The following is a 24,299-nucleotide window of genomic DNA, read 5'->3' as shown; positions in this document are numbered from 1 at the left end:
ATATGTATTAATTTCAGCTTACTTACGTCGGTTAAATTTTAGTTTGTGTAAAATGCTAAACATTTGCGATTGACTCCCTCCGTCAGATCCTGTACAGTCACTTGCGATACGGTTTTTCTCAATATTTTCTATTTCCTAATCATTGTAATTTCGTCCGTTGCCTCTCCTTTGGTCTTCCGAGGTTTGTGATTCATCATGGCTTGATAGGTTTCGATCACACGGTGTTCAGAACAAAACCCATGGAATCAGTTGCGTGTCAGTCCTGTACGGCTTTGGAACAATGGTTTTTAATCGTGTTGTCTTAAAAACAGCTGGAGCAAAGTCTTCTTTGTAAGCACTCAGTTTTGTAAATCTCACCGTGGCTTTGGTCACAAATAGTTTACTACGTTTGCCACAAGTGCAAATGGCCTGCCAAATCAGGTACTTGGAGCCGGATTTTACAACGTCTTCCGTTTGAAACGGTCATTCACAGCAAACTTGACCTTACCCGTGAAATCTTCCCGTTCCGGCAACTGCTTAAAATCCTCTTTTACGTAGGTCTCATTTTCGCAGCCCGGTATTTCTATTGGCGGCGTCATATAGTTTCCGGGCGTTCGTTTTGGCAACACTCCACTGGTGTTCGTCCCTATTTGAAAAGTTCTACACTTTGTCCGTTTTTAATCGCGACGACCCGCGATTTTTCTTGTGGGTGAACAAAATTTTTTTCGCGAACGGTTTGCTTCCATCTCAAACAGATTCTCATTGACAGCTGCACAGCTGAGCTGATGTAAACAATACATTCTGAAGAGAAACTGGGAAAAAATATGGTTAATTTCAGTCAAGTATGAAAAAAGTTATGCAATTTTTTGAAGGTGTCTCAATAATTATCAACTTACCCTTTAACTACTCGTTTTAAACTGTGTTGTGAGCGGACTTTTGAAAAGATAATTGGAGATTTTTTTGAACTCATAATCTATTGAACTATTCATTTTTTTGGAAAGAAATTGTCATTTGGGACATCAAAGTGATTTAGACTAGAATTTAGCAATTTGAACGGATAGCCATTATTCTATTCAATTCTAGCTGACCATCACTCAAAATCGACCACTTCCTGTTGCTGCTCGTCGCAGCCTCCAATCTCGGTCGGTTATCGGTGTGGAGCGGAGAGCACACAGCATAAGCATCATAAGCAGCAGTCAGTCAATGCCATGATACGGGCTTTGCTGCAGGATGAAAGCTGATACCACAAACGAACGCACAGACAAACACACACAAACACACATGCACACTTAGGCGCATATCATTCGTTTAACATCTAACAAAAAACGGGAAGAAACGAGGAGAAAAATCCTTTAATGTCACTTGCTGCCACGGTTGCTTGGATTGGATCCAATCGGATGCACGCGATTGAGTGTGCACTTTTTTGCCTGCATCGACTATGCTAATCTGTGAAGCATTTCTTTTAAGTGGGTTGTAAATGGTTCCAGATGGCAGCACTGTTGTCGGTTATGGTTCTGTTTTGAAACGGCAACTCGAGAATAAACTTAAATTAATATTTCAAATCCAATGGTCCGAGTTTGGAAATCAGCGACTCCCTTGTTTCGCCAGATGTCGCATCAGTCGCCAGAAAAAAAAACCGGCACGATTTTGACACCTACTAGTGTTTGGTGCAAAAAAAAACTGCGAAAAATCCATCATCCACACATACACGTCATACACGGCTGCTGACCGGGACGGGGATGGGCACCGTACACACAGTGTAATAATTTCGATTATTGAATTACACCAATTTTTAACTCTCAAATTGCCGATGGTGGGGTACCGAAACGTGTCCAACCGCCGCGGTACAACAGCTGTCGTCGACAGCGCAATGTTTGTGACTGGATATCAAATGACATTATTTGCGTCCACTCCAGCCAGCAGCGCATGGCCCGGCGGTGTCCTGTTGGCCGAGCGCATTCGTCGAGTACGCGTTCCACGGGGATCCAGTTCCGAACTTTCGGGGGGGTACTCGTACGGCGATGCTTTTTTAATTATTTTAATTGCAAACGTCGTCGTCGTCACTAACGTCATCAACATCACCGTCGTCGTCATAGCAAAAATCTTCTCATCACGTGATTCGGATGATGTTTCTAGCGGGCGCAGTAGGCATTGCTTTTTTACAAAGTTTGTTGTTGTATTTGTGTGATGTGTATCATTTCGATTCATTTGCGGGATGAAGAAAAAAAAGTTGTTGGCCCAAATATGCAGTTCTCGGATAAACGAGTGACGTTTCATTACCTCACACTAAACACATACCGTCTGACTCATCTGACGTGTAATGCTGGGGGAAAAAACTTGGCAAAGGATGATGGTTGACCGCTACCCGGTTTGGACGAGTGTTATTCAATTATCCTCTTTTTTCTGTATGTTTGTGTGAGTATGGAAAACGTGGTCTCCGTCGGTCTCCGCATGATGAAAGTGAAATTAGCGGTGGTAAATTGAATACACAGTTGACACATCAGATTTAATTGCTGGAACCGACATGACCAACACCGTGGCATGGGTGTGGACTGGTGACAGTTCGCAGTGAAACGAATACCGTAAGTCGTCACTTTTGGCGTACATTCTTCTGATGGCGGTTACTGGATTCCGGATATGTAGTCATACAATAAAGCTATCAACGAATTGCTCCCGCAGTACCATTTCCGTCTTCGGTTCATCCAATATTGATCCCACAAAAAGGAGGACACTGCGACGAAAGTTGAATCCATTGAATTTCAATATTTAATAAGGATCAAGTGCCCTGTATCTGTTTGACGTTGGAAAGTTTTGCTTCTTGCGTCGAGTAAACAATTACGATGGATCAATGCACCCACCACATCACGATACAGGATTCTTCGGTACGTCCGGTTATTGTTGTCATTCGAGTACTATAAGAGAAAAACAAAATTTATGATTTTAATTATAGATGTGTACTATTTTTTGACATTAGTTACGAGTTTGGCGTTTGAATTTGGAGGTAAACAAACAAAGCTTTTGAGCTTAAACGGAGAGCGGTAGTGTAAAAATGCGGGATCTTAGTATGCATCTTTCAAACGTCAGATATTTCAGTAGAATAATACGAAAAAGCAACACATCTTCTAGTGTCAGAAATTTCAAAACAAATTCTTCCAAAACGTCAAAAATTTAGAACCGTTCACTGCTCCATTTAAGGAAAACTACTTCTCGAAGTGCGGTTCAAAACCGCTTGTCTCTCCCAGGAACAGTACTTCACAAAGTAGCAAACTTATCCCCAATGGAACTATGCTCCGACGCTCATCACATATTCATCGCCCCAGTCCAACGGAAGCTTCAGCTCGGATATGTGTATATACATACTAACTTTAACTGACGGTTTGCTAATACAAAGGTAAACATTCCGAACCCGAGGAATCCCGATAGCAAAATTCCGACTTTGAACTTTCTCACCCCTGCCTGGATGATGCTGACCTCCTTCCTGGCTCTTCATTTAGTCGAACAGCTTAAGCACGTGGAAAGCGATAATGCTGCCCCCGAAATGACACAGCTCCGATTACGAGGAGGGAAAGGTGGAAAAGCATGCAGGCTGATGTCAGTAGGGGAAATATTCGACATTTTCTTACCTTCTGAGGAACAGATTCCCCGAAGGCGTTTCGGAGTTCATCCGAGCTGCTAAGATCGAATTGCTGTTACCTTCAGTTGGTGTCAGTTGTACTCACCGTCGTAGCAGGCGGTGCGCAGGGGTAAAGTTTTCGAAACTATTTGCCAGCCACAAGTCACAAATTAAATTTTGAATAATAGGACCTACCGGAGGATGCTGAGGCCGGCAGCGCTTTTGGCATCGAAGGCGAGTCGACGCCTACTTGATACAGTTTCTAAAATTTATCCGATACAAAGCGTACCTCAAATTGAAACTTTCGAAATTTGGAATTTTGAAATTGAAGTCAATGCAATTCAAGAAGCTGCCGCTGGCAGTTGAAGTGAATCGAAATTTGATCGTTTGGCGTTGGTCACCTCATAAACGAAAGAAAATGTTCCCAAATTCGTGAATAAAGTGTCATGAATGCTGAAATAAGCACGTTTTTACGTTACGAAAACACGATATTCAATTTTCTTTCAGTAACGCCTTTTCAACGTTTTTAGTGGCGTTGTTTTTGTTTTATGAACTTCATGCACAAGTTCATTACCAAAACGATTTTCTGCACGTGAACTAGTTCATAACTTTATGAAAGTTAATCATAAATTTTATTTATAGATTTAGGACCATTATTTAGAGTTCTACTATACGATATTAACTGATTCATGATTTATTGCACCTTGGTCATGATCTGGTTTATGTGGTTGTGAATTAGTTCACAAAATCAAAACAATCTGGATACTTTCTTGTTGACAATTTCACGAATCTTGGAATATTATTCATGAATCCTTTAAATCCTCGTGATTCCAACTATGATTCCTAATATGTTAGTCACGATTCAATATCCGCACTCGTGCAACAGTACACAAAACCATAAAATATTCATGGACGCGAACTGGTTCATGATTTCTAATGAATTAGTCATGACTCACCATTTATGCTCGTGAAATAGTTGACAAAATCATAAAATACTATTCATGGATTCGTGAACTAATTCATGATTCCTAGTACATGATTTACAAACTATGTTGCGGGCTTGCGCTATTTAGAAGATATCCCTAATCATTTTCAATTTCATGCAACTCAGCACGTGGTCATGAAATTTTCACGTGAGCTATTTCACAAAATTACGTGAATTACGAAAAAGTTCAGTATGATGTCCGGACAGAAAACGAGCACCCAAAATACATCATTACAGAGCCACTAATGGTGTTCGAAATATAATTCACAAAACAAGATACCGCGAATCAGTCACAGTTTCATGATCCAGTTCTTATTGTCACGTTACTTCGAGTAAAAAAGCAGACAGTAACCAAAAATAACATATCACGATAAGGTGAAGGGAAATTACGAAATTCATGACTACGACCCCGAAAACATTACCATAAATCACACTACTCTGTCAGACAAATCCGATAGTAAATGCATAAATAAAACATCCCGGTCACATGATGAGCAAGTACGAAAATCGCGACTAAGCTCCTGAAATCATGAACATCGTTTAACTGTCAGCTCTTTTAGTTTTAGTTCCCCAAAGCATGAACAACAATCATAACAAAAACTAAACACAACCACGAATGCAACGCCATGCATATTTTTGAACCAAACTTGAAAACACAAATAGTTTTGTGAACATGAGGTTTATTATTCATAATTTCGGGAAATTCGTTACGACTTTCGTGAACCGTTCAATTTATAAAATCGTGACATTTTTTCATGACGTTCGGAACGGATTTTTTCCGTGTACCCATGGTGAAAGTGGATGAGTAAAAAACTCATCTCCCGACCAACTGGGATCAGTCCCAGCTGTAGTGACAACTTGCCAAATCTGGTTAGTGCATTCTTCAGAGGACCTACGTATACATCCTAGAGTCTATCGTTCGGTTCACGATGAGGAGTTTGGTCTGGAGTCCTCAGCTGCAAATTCCTTGCCAGATTATTAGTTTCCGGACGAAATCAAAATATATATTTGGTACATCACTCCGTGCTGTGACCAGATAAAACTTTTGTCCGAGAGGCTGTCTGAAATGCAGCTCGACATAGCTTTCGTTGTCCATGGGAAGGCATCCTCTGGTTTTCGACGTGATTAGTTATACAACCTTTTAATACTGCACGTATCGTGACAAAAGTTGCACTACTAATATGTACGGAGTCTACGGAAAGCAGACTTTACAAAGTTATCTTTTTTTTCGAGAGTTGTCCTACTGGAGCTGTAGAGCTAGGGTCTCGGAAGGGCTCCCCGTCCGAATGACATACTACAATTTGCAGACAAGACGACAAAGCGAATGGCGCCCACTAAAACACTGCTTTAGGCGAATTGTAGTGGGCCGTGATTCTGAATGTGATACTCATTGTACGGTTCAGGTATGTGCGGGCGTAGGGACTCGCGATCGCGTGTATCATCGCGAAGGGCTCGATCATTTGTACGTTAACGTGTTTGTATGTCGCGTGTGTTAACGTGTATGTAACTTCGCGTGTATAAATTCTATTTTAAAAAAGGGGGCCTTTCGCATATTCGCGTGTGTTCTTGGATAATCGCGCGCGGACCGTGAATCTAATATTTTATTTTTGGTGTACGGCTAAGGTGCTAAAAGAGAGTGAGATCTTCCACATCACTAGAGTTCCCGGTGATGTCGCCATGGAATGTGTTGTCTAGTGGATATAAGCTTTATTTTTTGATTGGTCCTACTGAATGTATGGACCTAAGTTATTAGGACAGAGAGTAATGGTTTCAGGACGTGACTTATTACCGGGGTGTTATCAAGTTTGCGTGATCGCGGGCGTAAGTGTGCATTGTTAATCGCGAAGGGCTTAAGCGTTCGTATGTTAACGTGTTTGTCACGTGTGCTCGCGTTCATGTGACTTCGCATGTACGAGACTGGATTTTGTAACCGTGTGGCCATTCCTATATACGCGTGCGTTCTTGGATGGTCACGCAGACCTTCATTCTGATAGTTAGTTTTTGGTGTACAATTCACATTCTGACAGGGAGTTAGTTACCCCATATCACCAGAGTCCTCGGTCATGTCGCCATGTAACGTGGTGTCCAGTGGATATGAGAGAGCTTTTTTTTTTAATTGGTCCAATTGAAGGTCCAATTGATATCAAGGATAGAAACATCCGGAAGTGACCGATTCATGATCGAGCGACCGCAGGAGTTTTTAGGATCACGCTTGAGACCGCGTTTGAAAATTTATAGGAGCTGGACATTCACTTTATCACCGGGATGTTATCGTGTTTACGAGATCGCAGGTGTAGGTGCCGTGGATGGTCGCGAAGGGCTCAAGCATTTGTATATTAACGTGTTTGTCACGTGTATGTGACTTCGTGTGTATAATTTCGATTTTATAATGATGTAGTGCGTATTCTTGTTTGAGCGCGCGAACCGTGAGTCTGATGCTTAATTTTTAGAGTATGATACAGTTGATAGATGAAAGTCCGTTTCCCATATCACTAGAGTTCCAGGTCATGTCACCATGGAACGTGTTGTTTAGTGAATATGAGCGTCACTTTTTTGATTGGTTCAACTGAGGACATTAGTCCAGACTGCTAGGACCGAGGTAAGACTTCCGGACGTGACCGTTTCATGATCGCGCGTGTGGTGGGTTAATGTTTTAGACCGCGTTTGGACGTTTAAAGATGCTACGTTTACTTAACTACCGGGGTTTTTTCATGTAGGCGAAATTGCGGGCGTATGTATGTGTGGATTATTACAATTGCATTGTCGCGTTTGTGGCCAGGTTTGTGTTATCGCGAAGGCCTCGAGCGTTTGTACCTATATGAGTATAGATAGCGTATAGTAGAGATATACTAATAAAAGGAATCACAATATGCCGAATAAAGAAAAAAAGATGCAAAGAGCTTGATTAGAAGTGTATAAATTGAACAATACTATTTTGGTGTACTTCAGTAATAGAAAAGCAAAGTAATAGATGTACAAAAGAAACAGACTAGCGAAGTAGAATAGGGAAACACATGTAACATGCAATCAAACTCGTCTAAATGCACCAAATGTTGTATATTTATCATTAACGAATTGCAATGCTGTTGGACTTTCATCATGCTATGCTGGCCGGGAATGGATGACTCACGTGCGTCGGTAAATTCATTGTACCCTAATTTATCTAATCTGACTTTCTCGAATGAATAGAACCAAATGCACAAATTGATCACCGGAAGTATTAGCCACTATTCTATCATATCCATTCCCTGACCCAACTGCCACAAATACTCAGACGAACACATACATAGATAGACATACGACTAGCACATAACAGTTGTACACTAGTACGAAAAAACCAGTGGTTGAGCGTTTGTATGCGCTTGTGCAGAGTATGAAGAAACATAGAACATAAAAAAGGCGCATAAGCCCTCTCGGTCTCCTCGATGCACCACTATCGAGGCGTAATGCAATAACCATAATGACCAAGCAGTTTTTCTTTAGCGCTGTTGCACGCAATATGCATGATGAGGTTTGCAATACCATCAAACCCCTCAACCTTGGGGAGGGCACAATCTAAAGAGCCGAAACTTCGGTCCAAAAATCTAAAGTTGAAAGGATGCAATAATCGGAAGATACAAAGTTACACAGCCTAAAAGATAAAAAAAAGTACAATATTTCAAAGATATTATGATCTAATTGACTAGCATGATCGAATCAATGATTCAAAGATAAAATGATCTTAAAATACCCTAGCTACAAAGATTAAAAATTTGAGTCCAGTTATTAAATGATCGAAAGATTCGTAAGAGCTGAAAAGTCCAAAGATCCAGACATCCTAAGATCAACCGATTCAAGGCTCCAAAGATCAAATATCCTATCATTACCAAGATCTACGAGATCCACAAACCTGAATATGAAAACTTTCAATGATTCGAAGTTAAAGGATCTAAAACACCATGACCCAAAGAACCAATCCAATTCAGAGATTCCAAGAAATTTAAAGATTATCCCAAGGTTCAAACATTTAAAGATCCAAAAAAATTCTAATTTGAAGGTTCAGTTATCCAAAATCGGAAAGTTTAAATATTAAATTTATCAACGTTCCAAAAATCCAAGTATTCAAAAAATCTGTATTTCCTTTTCCTTTTGTTTTGAACATACCGCGCTAAAAACAGGTTAACCATGGTATGATAGACCACTTCATTCAACTTAGCACTCATAACTAAATAGTCTTTTCATTTAAATTTCACAAACAAACCATCAAAAGTAATTCTAATGTGTTTTCGTTTCTTTTCTTTGTCGGTTCACTCCACTAAATGCGTGAACCGACCGACCGCACACTAATGACGAAGTAAACACTCATTACACAGCTCTACATAGTGCCGATCGCAAGCAATGGTAGATGGCGAGGATGATAATGATGATGATGCTCTTCCATTTAGCTAGTGTCATTTGTTATCTTAATTTGTTCGCATCGCAGTAGGCTAATATCCCATTCCTGCTGTCAGTCTCCGGCTCCGAACGTGAAAATGTGTGGCAGTGTAATTAACGTCTAATTATCACGCATAGAACTGCCATATGGGTGGGGTGTTTTGTAAGCGACACGGAGATGATGCTTTGCATTACGGACCAGATGGCAGGTGGGTAAACAGTCAGAATAAGAATGTTAGGGAGCCATTGAACACATACTGAACTATGTTTATGAAATTCTTCTAACATATCGTCAAGCGATTTTTTTAGGAGTTTGATTCCACGTCACTGTTTGCAACATGTCGCCAACTTTTAAATCGTCCTGCGCCCCGGTAAAAATAACAAGCCCCTCAAGTAGCATGTTCGCGTGCTGTACGACAATTATCGAAACCGAACACGAAACATTCGCTGGACTGTGAATGTTTTTTGCCTTTCTCATATAAAGAAAGGCTATGCAATCACTGTAAAAATCGACTTTTTAACCGAGGCCCGGAGGGCCGAGTATCATACACCATTCGATTCAGTTCGTCGAGATCGGCAAATGTCTGTGTGTGTGTGTGTATGTATGTGTGTGTGTATGTGTGTGTGTGTCATTTAAACTCACACAATTTTCTCAGAGATGGCTGAACCGATTTTCGCAAACTTAGTTTCATCTGAAAGGTATAACGCTCCCATAAGCTGCTATTGAATTTTTAGTTGATCCGACTTCCGGTTCCGGAGTTACGGGTTGAAGAGTGCGGTCACACAGCAAATTCCCATATAAACTGGTACCACCATGATGTTCAAATGATGTAAAACATATTAAAATTGATGTAACATTACTCTAGTTTGCGGGTCTGGATCACTAATGATCAATCAAAGTAGCTTTGACCACATTGGCCACCTATGACGGTTCATGACGCCCTCGGGGAACCCGCCAAGTTCCTAAGCTAATATCACACCCATTCCACAACGAATTCTCTACCGATTTTTACGAACTTAATTTCAAATGAAAGATACAGTAATGCCATTGACTGCTGCTGAATTTCATTCGGTTCTGACTCTTGCTTCCGGAGTTACAGGGGTGTTAGTAAGGATACACTGGAATTTCCCATATAAATCGGTACAATCGTAATACCTCAGAGGCTAAAAACTATTGAAATGGTCACCAAATTACTTCTAATCGTAGATCTAGATCACTGATTGCCAATCAAACATTCTTTGAATATATTGTCCACTATCGACGATTCCGGAATTCCGGGCATATTCCACAATTAAAGTCACATCGGTTCATCGGTGATGACTGAACCGATTTTCTCAAACCAAGTCTCAAATGGAAGGCAAAATATGCAGTTGAGTATTGCGTAGCCGCCCCTTCCCCCCCCCCCCCCCTCCCCACCTTGCCCTTACACCTCCCTCCTTCATCACTCCCCTCTTCTTGGATCACCCTCACGCCCAGATTTCCTTCATCCACCCCGTATACCGAAATAAGATGAAGGATTTCTGACGCATCCTCCACACCCACTCTACTAAACCCCCATTCCCTACACGTTCAAACGCATTCCACCAACCTTTGCAAATTATAATCACATGAAGATAACATTGAACTCATGCTTATTAAGCTAATTAAATATTATTCTTTTGCCTTTCTTATATAGAAAGGTTATGCAATTGCTCCAAAAACCGAGTTTCTAACCGAGGCCCGGAGGGCCGAGTCTCATATAACATTCGACTCAGTTCGCCGAGATCGCAAAATATCTGTGTGTATGTATGTGTGTATGTATGTATGTGTGTATGTGTATGTGTGTATGTATGTGTGTGTATGTGCGGATTTGTTAACAAAATGTCCACATCGGTTACTCGGAGATGGCTGAACCGATTTTTACAAACTAAGATTCAAATGAAAGGTATAATATTCCCATAGGTTGCTATTGAATTTCATTTTCAACCGACATCTTGTTCCGAATTACGAGTTGAAGAGTATGGTTACAAAACAAAATTTGTTGATTTTTCCAAATCAGTTTCTCGGAATTTTCTGAACCGATTTTGACAAACTTAATTTTAAATGAAAGGTCCATCAGCTGCTGTTGAATTTTGTGTGGATCCGAGTTCTGGTTCCTGAATTACAGGGTGATACGTACGATCACGCAGCAAATCCCGATTCTAACGAATTCTGCGATGAATGTAAAAAGGTGATTTTTTTCCAAAATGTAAACACAACTGTTGAATTTGTAGATCTAGGTCCCCAACAGTCATTCAAAGTCTCTTTGGCCACACTGGCCACCATCGACGGATCCGGAAGCATCCCAAGTCAGAATAACGGTTATATTGGTTTCTCGAAAATGGCTAGATTTGCTCAACTTAGTCTCAAATGAAAGGTGTTGCGTCCCCAGAAACTGATATTAAATTCCATCTCCATCCGACTTCCAGCACCGGAGTTACGGGTTGTGGAGGTCGATCACATAGAAAACTCCGATTCAAACCGATACCGCGATGAATGCAAAAAGGTGCTCTTATATATACTTACCAAGTGTAATAAGAATGAAAGACATTTCCATAAAGTTATATTGTACGAACCAGCTATTAAATCATAGTTTGGAGAAATGAGAAAGGCACCCAATTGCACCTCTAGGTGGATTAAAACAGGTTTTTCTTTCTTGTCGGTGGTGTACTTGCTGCTGGCCATCCCCTCCCCCACTGTTGTCGGTTCTTCGGGTAACAATTTTCCACCTGCCGGAAAAGTACGCAAGCAGCAACAGTCGTCGTAAAAGGGCAAACCGTTTCGGTGGTTCTTACACGCTTCTTGACAAATTTATGCCCCTCTCAAGTGGTTAATTAAATAAAGAAGGGAAGGAAAAAGTCCTATGACGGTGAGTCCACCGTCGTCGTCGTCGTCGTCGGCTGTTCGCTCGGCTGTCGGTGGTGGAGTCCGTGAAGGAACGGACGGACGGACAGAAGTGGGGCGGCTGAGTGTTTGTTTTACGATCGTCTCCTTGCCAATTTCACCGACGGCCTGCTGTGAGAGTGTGTTACTTTGTTGTTACACTTGAAATTAGCCTTTGATAATGCCTCGATTGACACGCTAGGATCCTTGGATTCACGATTCAAACTTACTATTAGCAGTTGCTTTAGTTTGGAGTACAATTTTTAGTTCTTTCTAATTATTTCGTTTTTTTACACGAAACTACATTGAACTTTATTGAACGCAGATTAGATTAGTATTTTTTGTTTATTTAAAATAATTGATCGATATTGAGACACGCGTCGCCGTCTCCAGATTTAGTGATTTGGTCATAATCTCCTGCATAGTCGAGCTGATAATCGTGGGATCCTCCTTCAACTCGTAGAGCGTCTCACTTTTTCGGTATGCCTGCTTTTCACCACTTTCTTTTAATGGAGCTTTTCATTTTTTGAGCCGCGATATTTACAAACAAATTAAGTAACATGTACATTTAGCCGCACATAAGCCGACCTTAATGTGGATGTAAAAATCCCGTCATTCAGCAACCTGTTATACAATTAATCTGGTTTTACGGATCGATATTTATCTGTGTTTATAACACGATGATACGTAAAACTTTTTTCCCAGTTTGCCCCAAGGACCGAGCATTTTAAGTTTATATAAACTCGTAAATAAGCTTTACGAAGTAACTCATCAAATCATCAACAGAAAATCATAATATCAGCATCCAATAAGCCAACGCCGTCTCCTTTACACAATGAAATAACCAGTGCTTATCAAATCGTCATTCGCACCCGCACAACCGCTTGTCAGAGGAAAACGAACCAAAGAGCACACGCCAGTTCACACTTCAATGTATACACCGCAGTGCACTCTGGAATGCGCACTGTGGTGAATTTAGCCTGACGCCACATATAATTTAAAGAGCAAGAGCGAGCGCGGTTCTCTCGCACCAAACCACTCCATCGTCAATCCATTTATTCAGCTCCTGCTTTTTGCTTTTCTGTGGTGTATCATCATGGATCTTCTGTATAAAACTGGCATGCCAGTGCATCATTGGAATGAAATGCTTTCAGCGCCTGGCGGCAATCATGGAATGTATTACTTTCCAGCGAAGAATGCGAGCTGACATGAAACGCATCAACTGCTACTGCCTACAACATGAGAACTCAAACTAACGTTTTTTCTTATGTTCTCTTTTTGTACGTGTCGCAGTTCATTGGATGACAAAGCGGCAGTCCTAGCAACGCTCGCTGCATGGTCGAATTGTACCGTCCAATTATGGATCAGATAATTACTGCTTTCATAAAATGCATTATTGCTAGAGATGGGCGAAACAGTTCACTTCGAAGAACCATTCCCGACTGAACAGTTCTGTAAAAAGAACTAGTTCAGATGAACCGTTCTTCCGTTCAGCTGATAATTTACTTGTATCTAGCGAATGTCTCTCAAAACATTCGATTCTTGGAGAGGAACCAAACAGATGCTGCCCAAACTATTATACCCCTGTATGCTTAACAAGTTCATCAAGGGTAGCGATTTCTTCATGATGTATAACTAGAGAAATAGAGAATGTGATGAGTCGTTCTTCGCCGGTTCCATTCTGGGAGAGCACAGAGAGCGGTTTGTGGGACGGCAAGTCGGTTCATTTTCATTCGTTCGCCTAAAAATCGGTCCGAGAAATTCGCCAAACGGCTTTAGGTCAGGTTCAGTTCATTCGCTTTGAAGGGAATTGAGAACTACCGTTCTTTTAAAAAGAACTTCCGTTCGCTCATTCTCTTCGAAGAACCAGTTCACTTGAACCGTTCGCGAACGAATGGCCCATCTCTAATTATTGCCGTTATTTTTAGTAATTGTGCATTCTACGGAATTGGATACAAATTTGCTGTACATATTTCCAATCAGATCTTACTTTTTCATTCAGTGCAACGACAGATCTTCATATTCAAAAAATTGGGTAAAATTCCGGCCGAGAATTTTAAAACGGAACCCCTATATTGAAACGTTAGAAGTATTCTACTTCAGAACCATCATCAAGAACGGACTGCCACTATGGAATAAACTATACCGCAATCCAAGCGGCAACGTGTTCAAATAAAGCTGTTAAGTTATGCGTGTGAAAATTTTAAATTTAATTAAACCGAGGCTTATCCGAGTTGTGTGTCCGCTGACATATCGTCATGCCTGGAATGTTTAAAACCAAAACACAACAAGATCTAACAGTACAATAAACGTGCCATAAGGTATCTTGAATCTTTTATAAAAATACCATAAAACAATTTCCTAAAGGTATCATTAATGTACTATAAAAATACCATAAAATGAAATGGAAGGTTTTTATGAAACGGGACCTGTGAAGCTGGATTCTCGGAAGGGCTCCCTGTCAGAATCACTCACTACAATTGCAGACGAAAAAGGAAATGTTACCCGCTAAGACACTGCTCAAGGCCAATTGTAGCAGGCAAATATTCTAATTGTGATATTGAGTGTACGGTTCAGATCGTGGGACGTGGAAATTTCATGATCATATGGGAACGAGCGTTTATATGTTCGTGCTTGAGATCGCGTTTGTGAATTTATAAAAGCTAAAACATTTACTTAATTACAGGGGTGTTTTTATGTTTGCGAGATCAAGAGACTAGGTATACGTGAATGATCGAGACAAGCTCGAGCGTTTGTATGTTAACGTGTTTAATCGCGTGGACGTTTGTCCGAAAAAAAGTATTATATTTGTTTGTTAAGAGTTAAGAGTGAGTCTGTATCCGTAATGTGTGATTACCGATTTGGGCTGCCAAGAATTCATGTTTCTTAGCGAAAAATATTCGTGCTTTGCGAGGAAAATGAGTAAAAATGTGTCGCGCATTGGATAGGTTCCCTATCAGCTTCAAGTTTTCTAATTAACAGCGGTATTTTTGAAGATTTTAGGATCAGTCTGCTTCCAAAGTTAGCTTCAGCCATCTCTAGCAGGTCTCTAGGCACCGGTGGTTCTTCGGAAGTAGGTACGGCTCTAGTTGGCTAACTAAACAAGGAATAGTGTAACTGAAACACACACACCAAAAGTATGTTGAGGAGATAAATAAAGGAGAAGGAAAGCACATCGAAGTCGGATAGTATTGAAGACATTTGATACCGGCGCTATAAGCTTGGCTTATTAGCTAGGACAGGACTAATAACCTCTGCCTCATCCCAGGAACCTAGGACCAATGGAGTGACATTAACCCTCTTAGCCACGTCACACGCAACGATTTATCAAAATCCTACCCCATCAAATTAAAACGGTTGGTACGGTTGTCCACGTTTCTTCCTTATTCAGGGTTCAAAATAATTCGTTGATAAAATTATTCATTAAATGAATAATTTGATTGTCGTATAATTTTGAATTGAATCTTCATTTTGTACGCTGCACAGTTGGCCTGGGCGCTTCAATGATTGTTTCGCATATCATATGTGCCACAAATATTAATATTGACAAGAAAAAATGTAGCCGAACGTCTATAATTTTCCAGGATCCCTACATGTGTTGGCTGTGTATGTGGAGACTAGACTTACTCGCGAGGACGTAGTGTGTCCTAGTGTCATGTTAAATTTTGTAACCGTGTGCTGGTGGCATATTCGCGTGGGTTCTTGAATGTTCGGGTGGACCGCAAGTCTGATACTTAATTTTGATTGTACGGTGCCAGAAGAGAGGAAGATCCGCCTTATCACTATAGCTCACGGCAAATGTCGCCCTGGAACTTTTTCTCTAGTGTATAAGAGCGTAAATTTTTCCTGAAATTGATCCAACTGAAGGCAAGGATCTGGGTTGCTGGAGCAGAGGGGGGCATTCGGACATGACAGATTCATGATCGCGTGGAAATGGGCGTTGGTATAATCGCACTTAATACCGTTTTAATAAATACGTATATGCTTGATTTAATTGCCGGGATGTTTTTATGTTTGCGAGATCGTACGCGTAGTTATAGGTTTGTATTATCGCGACAGGCTCGAGCATTTGTATGTTTTTACACCTGATCATAATGATTTCACATCACAATTAAACATAATCATATCATGCACAGAGTTACAAGATGATCACAAAGATTGAAACCTAAAATCAAAGTTAACCATTTAAATCCAGTTTTGAAAACATCGCCAGAAACGTCAGAATGATCATAAACACTATTAAAAACATTACACGCCGCCCTGATGTGTTCGTTCTGACCATATTCGGTGCACTGAAAGTCAAGTCTTGAAAAGTTACGCGATCTAAGACTTCTCGTGGGCTCAGTGATATTTATTTGGGACAGAATATCTGGATTTGACCAGTCAATATTATCCCAAAGAATACCGCTTTGAATATGTTCCCCCTTTTAGCCAGGATTTTCATATCGAGCAGACGACAGTGATTGATGTAAGGTGTTGGCTTTGCTGGGTTGCACCATGGTTAAGGTCATTCTACCTACTAAATTCGTATATGCTAAGATTTTAATTTAATTGCTGGGGTGTTTCTATGATTGCGAGATTCTAGGTGTAGTTAAGCCTGTGTATTATCGCAAGAAGCTCGGGCGTTTGTATGGTATTATGTACGTTCGAGTTTTTTATTGAACATCATCAGTTCCCCATATAAACTTTAGTTTTGAACTGTGAAGCCCCGTTCCAATTGTTATCAAAAATTCCTTCACAATGGGTTGTTGCGGACCCTACACTTCGTTTGCAATGTTTGGTTTTGTTTTTATGCGCAATATTTATTTGTGAATCAAATTCGCGGTGTAATATTCGTTGTTTCTTTTATGGGATATGATAGGTTAACCTACACACAACACAGTCAATGTTTAACGTTTGCAGAGTGATGGTTGCCAAGGTTTATGACATTCGATTGTTTTTTTTATTGGTGCAATCCCAGAGTAGCTTCGCTACATTCACTGACTTTTGTAGACGAAAAAATCGGTTCATAAACTCGTAAAAACAAAATCACGATTTCGTAAAATTGTGATCAAGTACCCGAAATTATGAATAATAAACCTCGTATTCACGAAACTATTTGTGTTTCCATAAAACTAGTTCACGAAAAAAGCTTTTGTGCAAATAACTTTAGCGACTAAAAGAACCGAAAATTACGCGATGACATCAAATTTCATCACGGAAAAAACGCGATAGAAAATTACTTCATGAACCGATCCTTTTCAAACTTTCAGACAATAGAATGTAACGCATTGGAAAGCTTTTGGGAAATGACTTCGTGGACGATTGGTTCTGATTTCCAGTCTAATACACTCTCAGTGGTTCGGCAGTGCAGACTCTCTTGGGAACGTATTACAGTTCCATTGGTCTCTCTTTAGTACTTTGACTATTCTACATCTTCTTGAACTCTTTTTAGATTGATATTTCAGGTTTGTTGGACTCTCCTTAGACTTCTTGTGTTCTTATTGGACCCGTCATACTCTTCACAAACTTTTCTTAATATCTCTTGCTGGACTTTCCTGTGACTCTTTTCCTAGTCTTCTTGGTCATCTCTTGGAAAAGATGGATTTGTGTTTCGTATTCTATTTATCGGTTACTGACACCAACTGGCTGCCAGTTCGACGAGATATCCAAATAGTTTATAGAACAAATGTGAACGCCTAAAGCAGCCTGTTGGTTTCAAGTGATGTCTCGAGTAGCCAAGCACAGAAACTTTGGATTACTGAAATGAAGCTGAATACGAACTCTTGTCATTTGGCTTGAGAGTTAAACGCCCAGAGCTATGCAATTTGTTTAACTTATTGAGGGAAAAAATGTGATTTACGCATGAGGACACAACACCTATGTTGGATTTTGTGTCTAATCAACACCATTTTGGTGCCAGTTTGCATTTCTCGTCTAACTGGCAGCAAGTTGTGTCCGTTACTGATGATTAGAATACGAGACACAAATCCAGATTTTCTAAGTTAGGTGTTGTGCCCTCATGCACAAACCGAATCGCTTTTTTCGTTTAGGAAGTTAAAAAAAAACCTTTTGGGCTCTTTCTGATCTTTTTTTCTTTGATTTTTCTAGGATTCATCTTGGGCTCTTCGTAGAATCAAATTGCAATTTTATTGCACTCCTAATGGACTCTCCTACTACTCTACTGGGTCTTCTTCAGTTTTTCTTAGAGCCTTTTTGATGTTTTAATAGACTTCTTGGACCCTTGTTTGTCTCTACTTGGGCTCTACTTAGACTTTTCTTTAACCCATCTTGAATTTTTCTTGGGATATTCTTGGTCTCATCTTGGGATATCATTGCACTTTTAATGAACTCTACTTGAACTCTTCTACTGCTCCTCTTGGAATAAAGGGCGAACACGAAATTATTGCGACACCGAAAATGTCATGCCAATTTTCTTATAATGTTTAAAATCAAACCAAAATTTTAGAATAGTTTTTTACATATATTTACTTCAAAAATCAAAAGAAAAGTTAATCGATGGAGCCTTGAGTGTAAAATTGAACGCATTTTCGCTTGATGCCCTCCATCAAAGTCTTTACAGTGTCATCCGGTACCAGTTTCTCAGTTTTTTCCATTTTCTTAACATGTCCTTCTCGTCTTTGACTGTCTTCCTGCTCTTCCGAAGTTCCCGCTTCATCATTGCCCAGTACTGCTCCACCGGGCGCAGCTCCGGACAGTTTGGTGGATTCATGTCCTTTGGAACAAAATGAACAGAATTGGCCTCATACCACTCCAGGACACTTTTAGAATAGTGGCATGATGCCAAATCTGGCCAAAATAGCGGAGTTTCGTCGTGCTGCTGCAAGAACGGCAAAAGGCGCTTCTCGAGGCACTCAGATTTGTAGATCTCGCCATTTACTGTGCCCTTTGTCACGAAAGGCTCACTCCTCAGTCCGCAAGAGCAGATGGCCTGCCAAATGAGATATTTGGAGGCGAACTTCAACATTTTCTTCTTCTTAAATTTGTCGTCCACATAGAACTTGCTCTTGCCGGTGAAAAACTCCAACCCCGGAATTTGCTTAAAATCGGCTTTTATATACGTTTAGTCGTCCATCACACAGCAGCCATATTTTGTGCCCGAGTTTTAGTCGTCGCGGTTTGGGAAGTTCTGTACCTTGTATGTATGTAGTCCAGCTCTCTTCTCTGCATTCTGGACGTAAGCTCTGCGACATGCCGATCTTTTTAGCCAAATCACGGCTTGAGACGTTGGGATTTGCTTTAATCATCCGCTTCACCTTTTCCTCCGTCTTTTTGTTCTCCGGTCCCGGTTTTCTTCCAGCTCCTTTGCCGTGGTCCAACGTCAACCGCTCCTGGAACCGCTTCAACACTCTGGAGATGGTTGAATGGTGAATGTTCAACATTTTTCCCAACTGCCGGTGCGACAGGTCAGGAAATTCCAGGTGTTTGGAAAAAATTTGTTCTCTCGACTCGCGTTGGTTCACCTCCATTTTCGTTGAATCAAAAAACACGACTTCGAGTTTGACAGCATGTAAACAATACACATCAATGAGAAAGTGTGCAAAATTTGGTTGATTTTTACCCAATGGTAAAAAAGTTATGCCCTGTTGAATGTGTCGCAATAATTTTGTGTTCGCCCTTTACAGGCTCCTCTCTGATTGTTCTTACGTGGTTACTTCATGAGTTTGCTTTTTGATTACTCTTCAAATCTTGCTGGACTCTTGTGTGTCTTTCATTAGGCTCTTCGTGAACCTTCTTTCGACTTTTCTTTGACTCTTCCACTAATAACATTTTAGGCATCTAATTATCCTAAAATAAAAAATTTCTTTAAAACACGTCAAAATGTCAAAGGCGGCTAAACATGTTCAAAAGGATGAAAAAATACTCATAAGGAACTGAAAAAGGCTAAAAAGGCTATGCACAAATAATGCTGATTTTGTTTTTGGGCCCGAGTCGCTCTAGGTTCGCACGAAACTGTCATTTTTGCATTGATGTAGTAAACATTGGAGCAAACCTACTGTGATAGAATTCAAAAACGAAATCAGCTCTAAAATTGGTTCTGTTGCCGTTAGCACTTCACTTTTTCGAATAATCAAAGCCTACTGATTCCATTACACCACACAAAACAACGAAAGGGTTTACTTTTGACTGCCAATTTTTATTCAGCAAGCGCGAAAAAAAACTCCACCATTTTCATGCTCCATGCGGAGCCGCCGTCCCCACCATCTCTACTGGATATTTGCAGATACCTCCCCGTTCGATCCGCACTGACCACCACCAGAACCGAGAGAACGGTGGAGTAGATAGTGAAACCCGCGACGGTAAAAAGTTTGGAAAAAGCGATAAATTCTCCAAGCCCCGGCAGTTGAAATGTTTCCCGTAGGCAGTTAATTAAAAAGTCCTTGTTGTGTTGCCACTTTTTTTCCTTTCCTTGTTTCGACGAGCTCAAACGACACGGAAACACGGTGGCCATCAGCGAAGAATGCATTTTCCGACGACGGTTCGTCGTCGTCGTCGTCCGGAACCGATTGCACACTTATCGCCTCCATTAGAAGATGAGAAAACTTTCCCCTGGCATACACAGACGAACACCTTTATCTATAACTACGTACTTAGTAAGAAAACATCACTTTATTTACGCGAATGTCTTTTTCTCTTTTCCCTCCCCACAAAAAAAACAGATGATGACGATGGACGTCACCAAGCCCGAACCGCCGTCGGGTGGTGGTGCTGCCGGACACAACGGTGGTGGCGGCGGCGGCGGCAGTGTTACCAGCAATGGTCCCAATTCACAGCAGCAACAATCTCAGAATGGTCCTGGTCAAACGGCGGTCAACCAGCAACTGTGCGCCGGTTGCGGTAAACACATCCAGGATCGGTTCCTACTGCGGGCGCTTGATCTCCTGTGGCACGAGGATTGCCTCAAATGTGGCTGCTGTGATTGTCGGCTCGGCGAGGTCGGTTCCACGCTGTACACCAAGGGAAACCTGATGCTGTGCAAGCGGGACTATCTCAGGTAGGGTTTAAAACGCTTGCTTTTATTGATGTCCGCCAGTCGATTTATTCATAATTCAGTTTGAAAAATTCCAGACTATTCGGCAACACTGGGTTCTGTGCGGCGTGCAACAAAGTGATACCGGCGTTTGAGATGGTGATGCGGGCCCGGAACAACGTGTACCATCTCGAGTGTTTCGCCTGTCAGCAGTGCAACCATCGGTAGGTGAATTTAATGTCGTCTTGCTTGTAATATATTAAGGGGGTTCATTTGTTCAATGTCCGGGTACCGGATGTTTCGATTTCAGTTTTTGACAGCAGCCCAAAAAAACGAACCAAAAAACAAAAACAAAAGGTTTCCTTATTTTAACCAAAAGACAGCGATGAAATGACATTTAAAATTCTGCCTTCACGTAATAGCTCTGGAGGGAAATCAGAAAACCATTTTCGACGGTCGAGTTCCGACCGATGAAGGCGAGAGAGAGAGAAGGGATCCCTTTTTTCCGGTAGCATTTTTGATGAATATATAATGTGACTTATGTGAAACTGACCTTTTGTTTGCATTTGATTTTGCTCAATCGGGGCGAGCGGGAGGTTGGATGGATGAAGGGGACCTAGAAGAAGCTGGTCTCTCTATGGAAGAGCAGTAATAGCATTAACAATTTATCATTCGAGCGGTCCCTTGCGCTGTTTTCGAATGTAAATGGTGTATACGTCCAAGCAAGCTATTAAGATGGTTGGGTACCGACCGGGGCAATCACACTGCGCCTACTGTGTGATTGTGACAGAATGTCAAAAGCTGTGGAAAATTGATTTTCGACCGTGCTATTGTTTTGTCTTTTCAGAGATCCCGTTTCTGATGATTAATGATGGTTGGAAGAATTATAATATTGTGGGTGGCTTTGGATGGACAATAGAAGAGGGGAGAGTAAAGTGTGCATAGTTGATGATTAAAATATCCCCCTAATGTCTTAAGTAGGGTGAGATTTCCAAAAGGTTTCGAGTTAACGAGCTTTTCTTCAATATTTGATTATACCTTTTAATAAAAAAAATCTTTCCATATCTCATAAAATTATGGCTATGAAAGCCTTTTTGAATTTAGAGATTTTCATTCGATTTTTAAAATAGCGCAGATCGATGTTTAAAATTTGAATGACCTATTTTTGAGGGTTTTACATTGTTTTTAACTTTTATGAATTTTATTAAATTGAAAAACGTCGAATTCTTTGACTGAAATCGACGTTAAGTACGGATATATATTTTACCACAATAGACCTAAATACGGGTCGCAGTGGTTCGTCTCCTACAAAAAAGTTCTATCAGAGAAACATTTGGAAACTGCTCAAACTTTATAGATTTGTTCCTTGGCACTGTTCTTATTTACCAATCAGCTCAGCTTAACGAAATAATCAGCGGTTACCTACTACTCGGATTTGGTTATTTATGCCAAAGATTGACCCTTGGTGTCAGGGCGGCACAGATGCGTCTACCAAGATTACCAATTAATTTCATATGATTTTCTTAGCGTCTACCAGAGAGCGTAAAAACCCCTCCAGGCTTATATTGATTTTTTATTGCGCGATTCCAGAATTACGTGTTGACAAACACGGTCGCGTAAGAATCTCCTATATAAACCAGTTCCATCATTATATTTACATCACTTGGATGTCTTGGTCGAGATTGGAAAGTTTTTTTTAATCTACAGACACTTTACACACAGACCATTGCAGCCAAATGTTCATGGAGGTTTTTTTGATGGAAAATATATGGGGAAGTACATGCAAATCTTCAGTGATGCCAGTTTATATTCACGTTTGCTAGTTTTACTGTCTCCGGAAGTTTCGCTTTCTGAGATACGATTCGTTAACTGCAAACCAGGAATAAAAACGCTTGATTCCTATTGCAGATCTACATCGTCGGTTGTAATAGAAAATCACTTTGGTCACATTACCCAAGGGTGTTGGATATGGAATAACCAGTTCAACGTGGAGTACCAAAGAGTGACAGACGAGAAAACCTAAGCTAGGAGCCGACTGCTTACAGCGGCTACTCGTCCGAACAGGGACGATGTACGTAGTGAGTTGTGAACAGTACAGAAACAACGTTACCGGTATGGGTACCACGAAAAGATGCTCGCGAATGAAACTGAGAAGCTTTTGGATAGGAACGACACGTGAAAGTTTCACATAACGATCAACAACACGAGAAGAAAACTGCACTCCAATTCAAACCATGGACAGTTGAAGACTACTTGTTCCTGAGCTTCTTCCACATTACCACAGTCGGGACAGGATAACGATATTTTCTTCGTTTCGGCTCGTACTCTCGAACTCCTGTACCAGAGCACTGTAGCACTCGTTAACCCGTTTTTCTCGGTGAACATCATAACATCATTTCACATCTAGATGGCATTGTATGTATCAGATTCTTACCAAATCTATAACACTATTAGGAGCTGTTTTAACGAAGGCCTGAGGTAGTTTTATACACTGCCTAACAGCACTTGGTGGTTGTTCAGAAGTCGATTTTCACGAATTTATTTGTTTTATCATAATAAAAACGGGGGGTTTGGTTAGGAAATTTTAGTTCCACATCTCGCTGAATAGAGAGCCACTAACTTTTCAAAGGAGAGAAATTTAATATATGAATTTGTCAGAACAACTATTGAAAAATGCCCATTCAAAAACTTTGTGGAAAACTCCAAATTTCTATATCTCTTCTATTTTTTGAGAATTGTCCTACTGGAGCTGTAGAGCCGTGTTCTCGGAAGAGTTCCTTGTCAGAATCACCCACTACAATAGTGGACAAGACGGGAAATGTCGCTTACTAAAACACTACTTAAGGCCAATTGCAGCGGGCCATGATTCTCATTGTGATATCTCTATTTCCTATTGGTTCGCCGAATATTGAACGTAAAGTTCATTTCTCAGACATACCGAGCACTCGATAGTCTGCTTCCTTCTACGTCCATGTCTCTTGGCCGTACAGAGCAACAGGGAGTATCATAGGTTTGTGCGCGTCTGTAGGATGCGGGACTTTATCAGACTACGTAAACCGTGGGAAGTCATATTCGCAGCCTCAAACGCCTTTTTACCTCGCGGTTAACATTGTTATTACGTGTGTCACTGGTGTTCCAAGATATATGAATTCCTTGAGCCAACACCGTTTGGACTACATCGTTCTCTACCAGCAACCATGTACTTTGTCTTGTCACAGTTTATAGCTAGTCCACTCTTTCAAAAGACTAAAATGCCTCTTCCACTACTCTGCGACCAACGCCAATCATGTCGATGTCGTTCGCTGAGCCAAAGAGCATGTGAGATCTTGTGATGGGCACTAGGTTGAACAATAAAGAGTGCATTACCCAGCTCCCATTCATCTAACCATCTTTGATTTGGATAAAATTTTGTTCCAAGACGGGTAGATATTTTCCC

General features: G+C 40.8%; 1 protein-coding gene across 2 annotated transcripts in view; it reads left to right on the top strand.

The window, feature by feature from the left end:
- LOC131687741 (insulin gene enhancer protein ISL-2) overlaps positions 1-24,299 on the top strand; it is a 52,769-nt gene that overhangs the window by 16,497 nt on the left and 11,973 nt on the right. Inside the window, exons 2-3 of one of the 2 annotated variants that reach the window (XM_058971832.1) lie at positions 20,553-20,887; positions 20,947-21,087. In XM_058971832.1, the coding sequence (XP_058827815.1) occupies positions 20,553-20,887; positions 20,947-21,087 (476 nt within the window). The remainder of the gene's footprint in view (positions 1-20,552; positions 20,888-20,946; positions 21,088-24,299) is intronic. The other variant, XM_058971838.1, reaches the window with a different exon arrangement.

This window comes from Topomyia yanbarensis, chromosome 1 (assembly GCF_030247195.1).
Source record: "Topomyia yanbarensis strain Yona2022 chromosome 1, ASM3024719v1, whole genome shotgun sequence".
NCBI classification, from domain to species: domain Eukaryota; kingdom Metazoa; phylum Arthropoda; class Insecta; order Diptera; family Culicidae; genus Topomyia; species Topomyia yanbarensis.
Note: the sequence above shows the minus strand (reverse complement) of the source record. Positions and strands in the feature narration are given on the sequence as shown.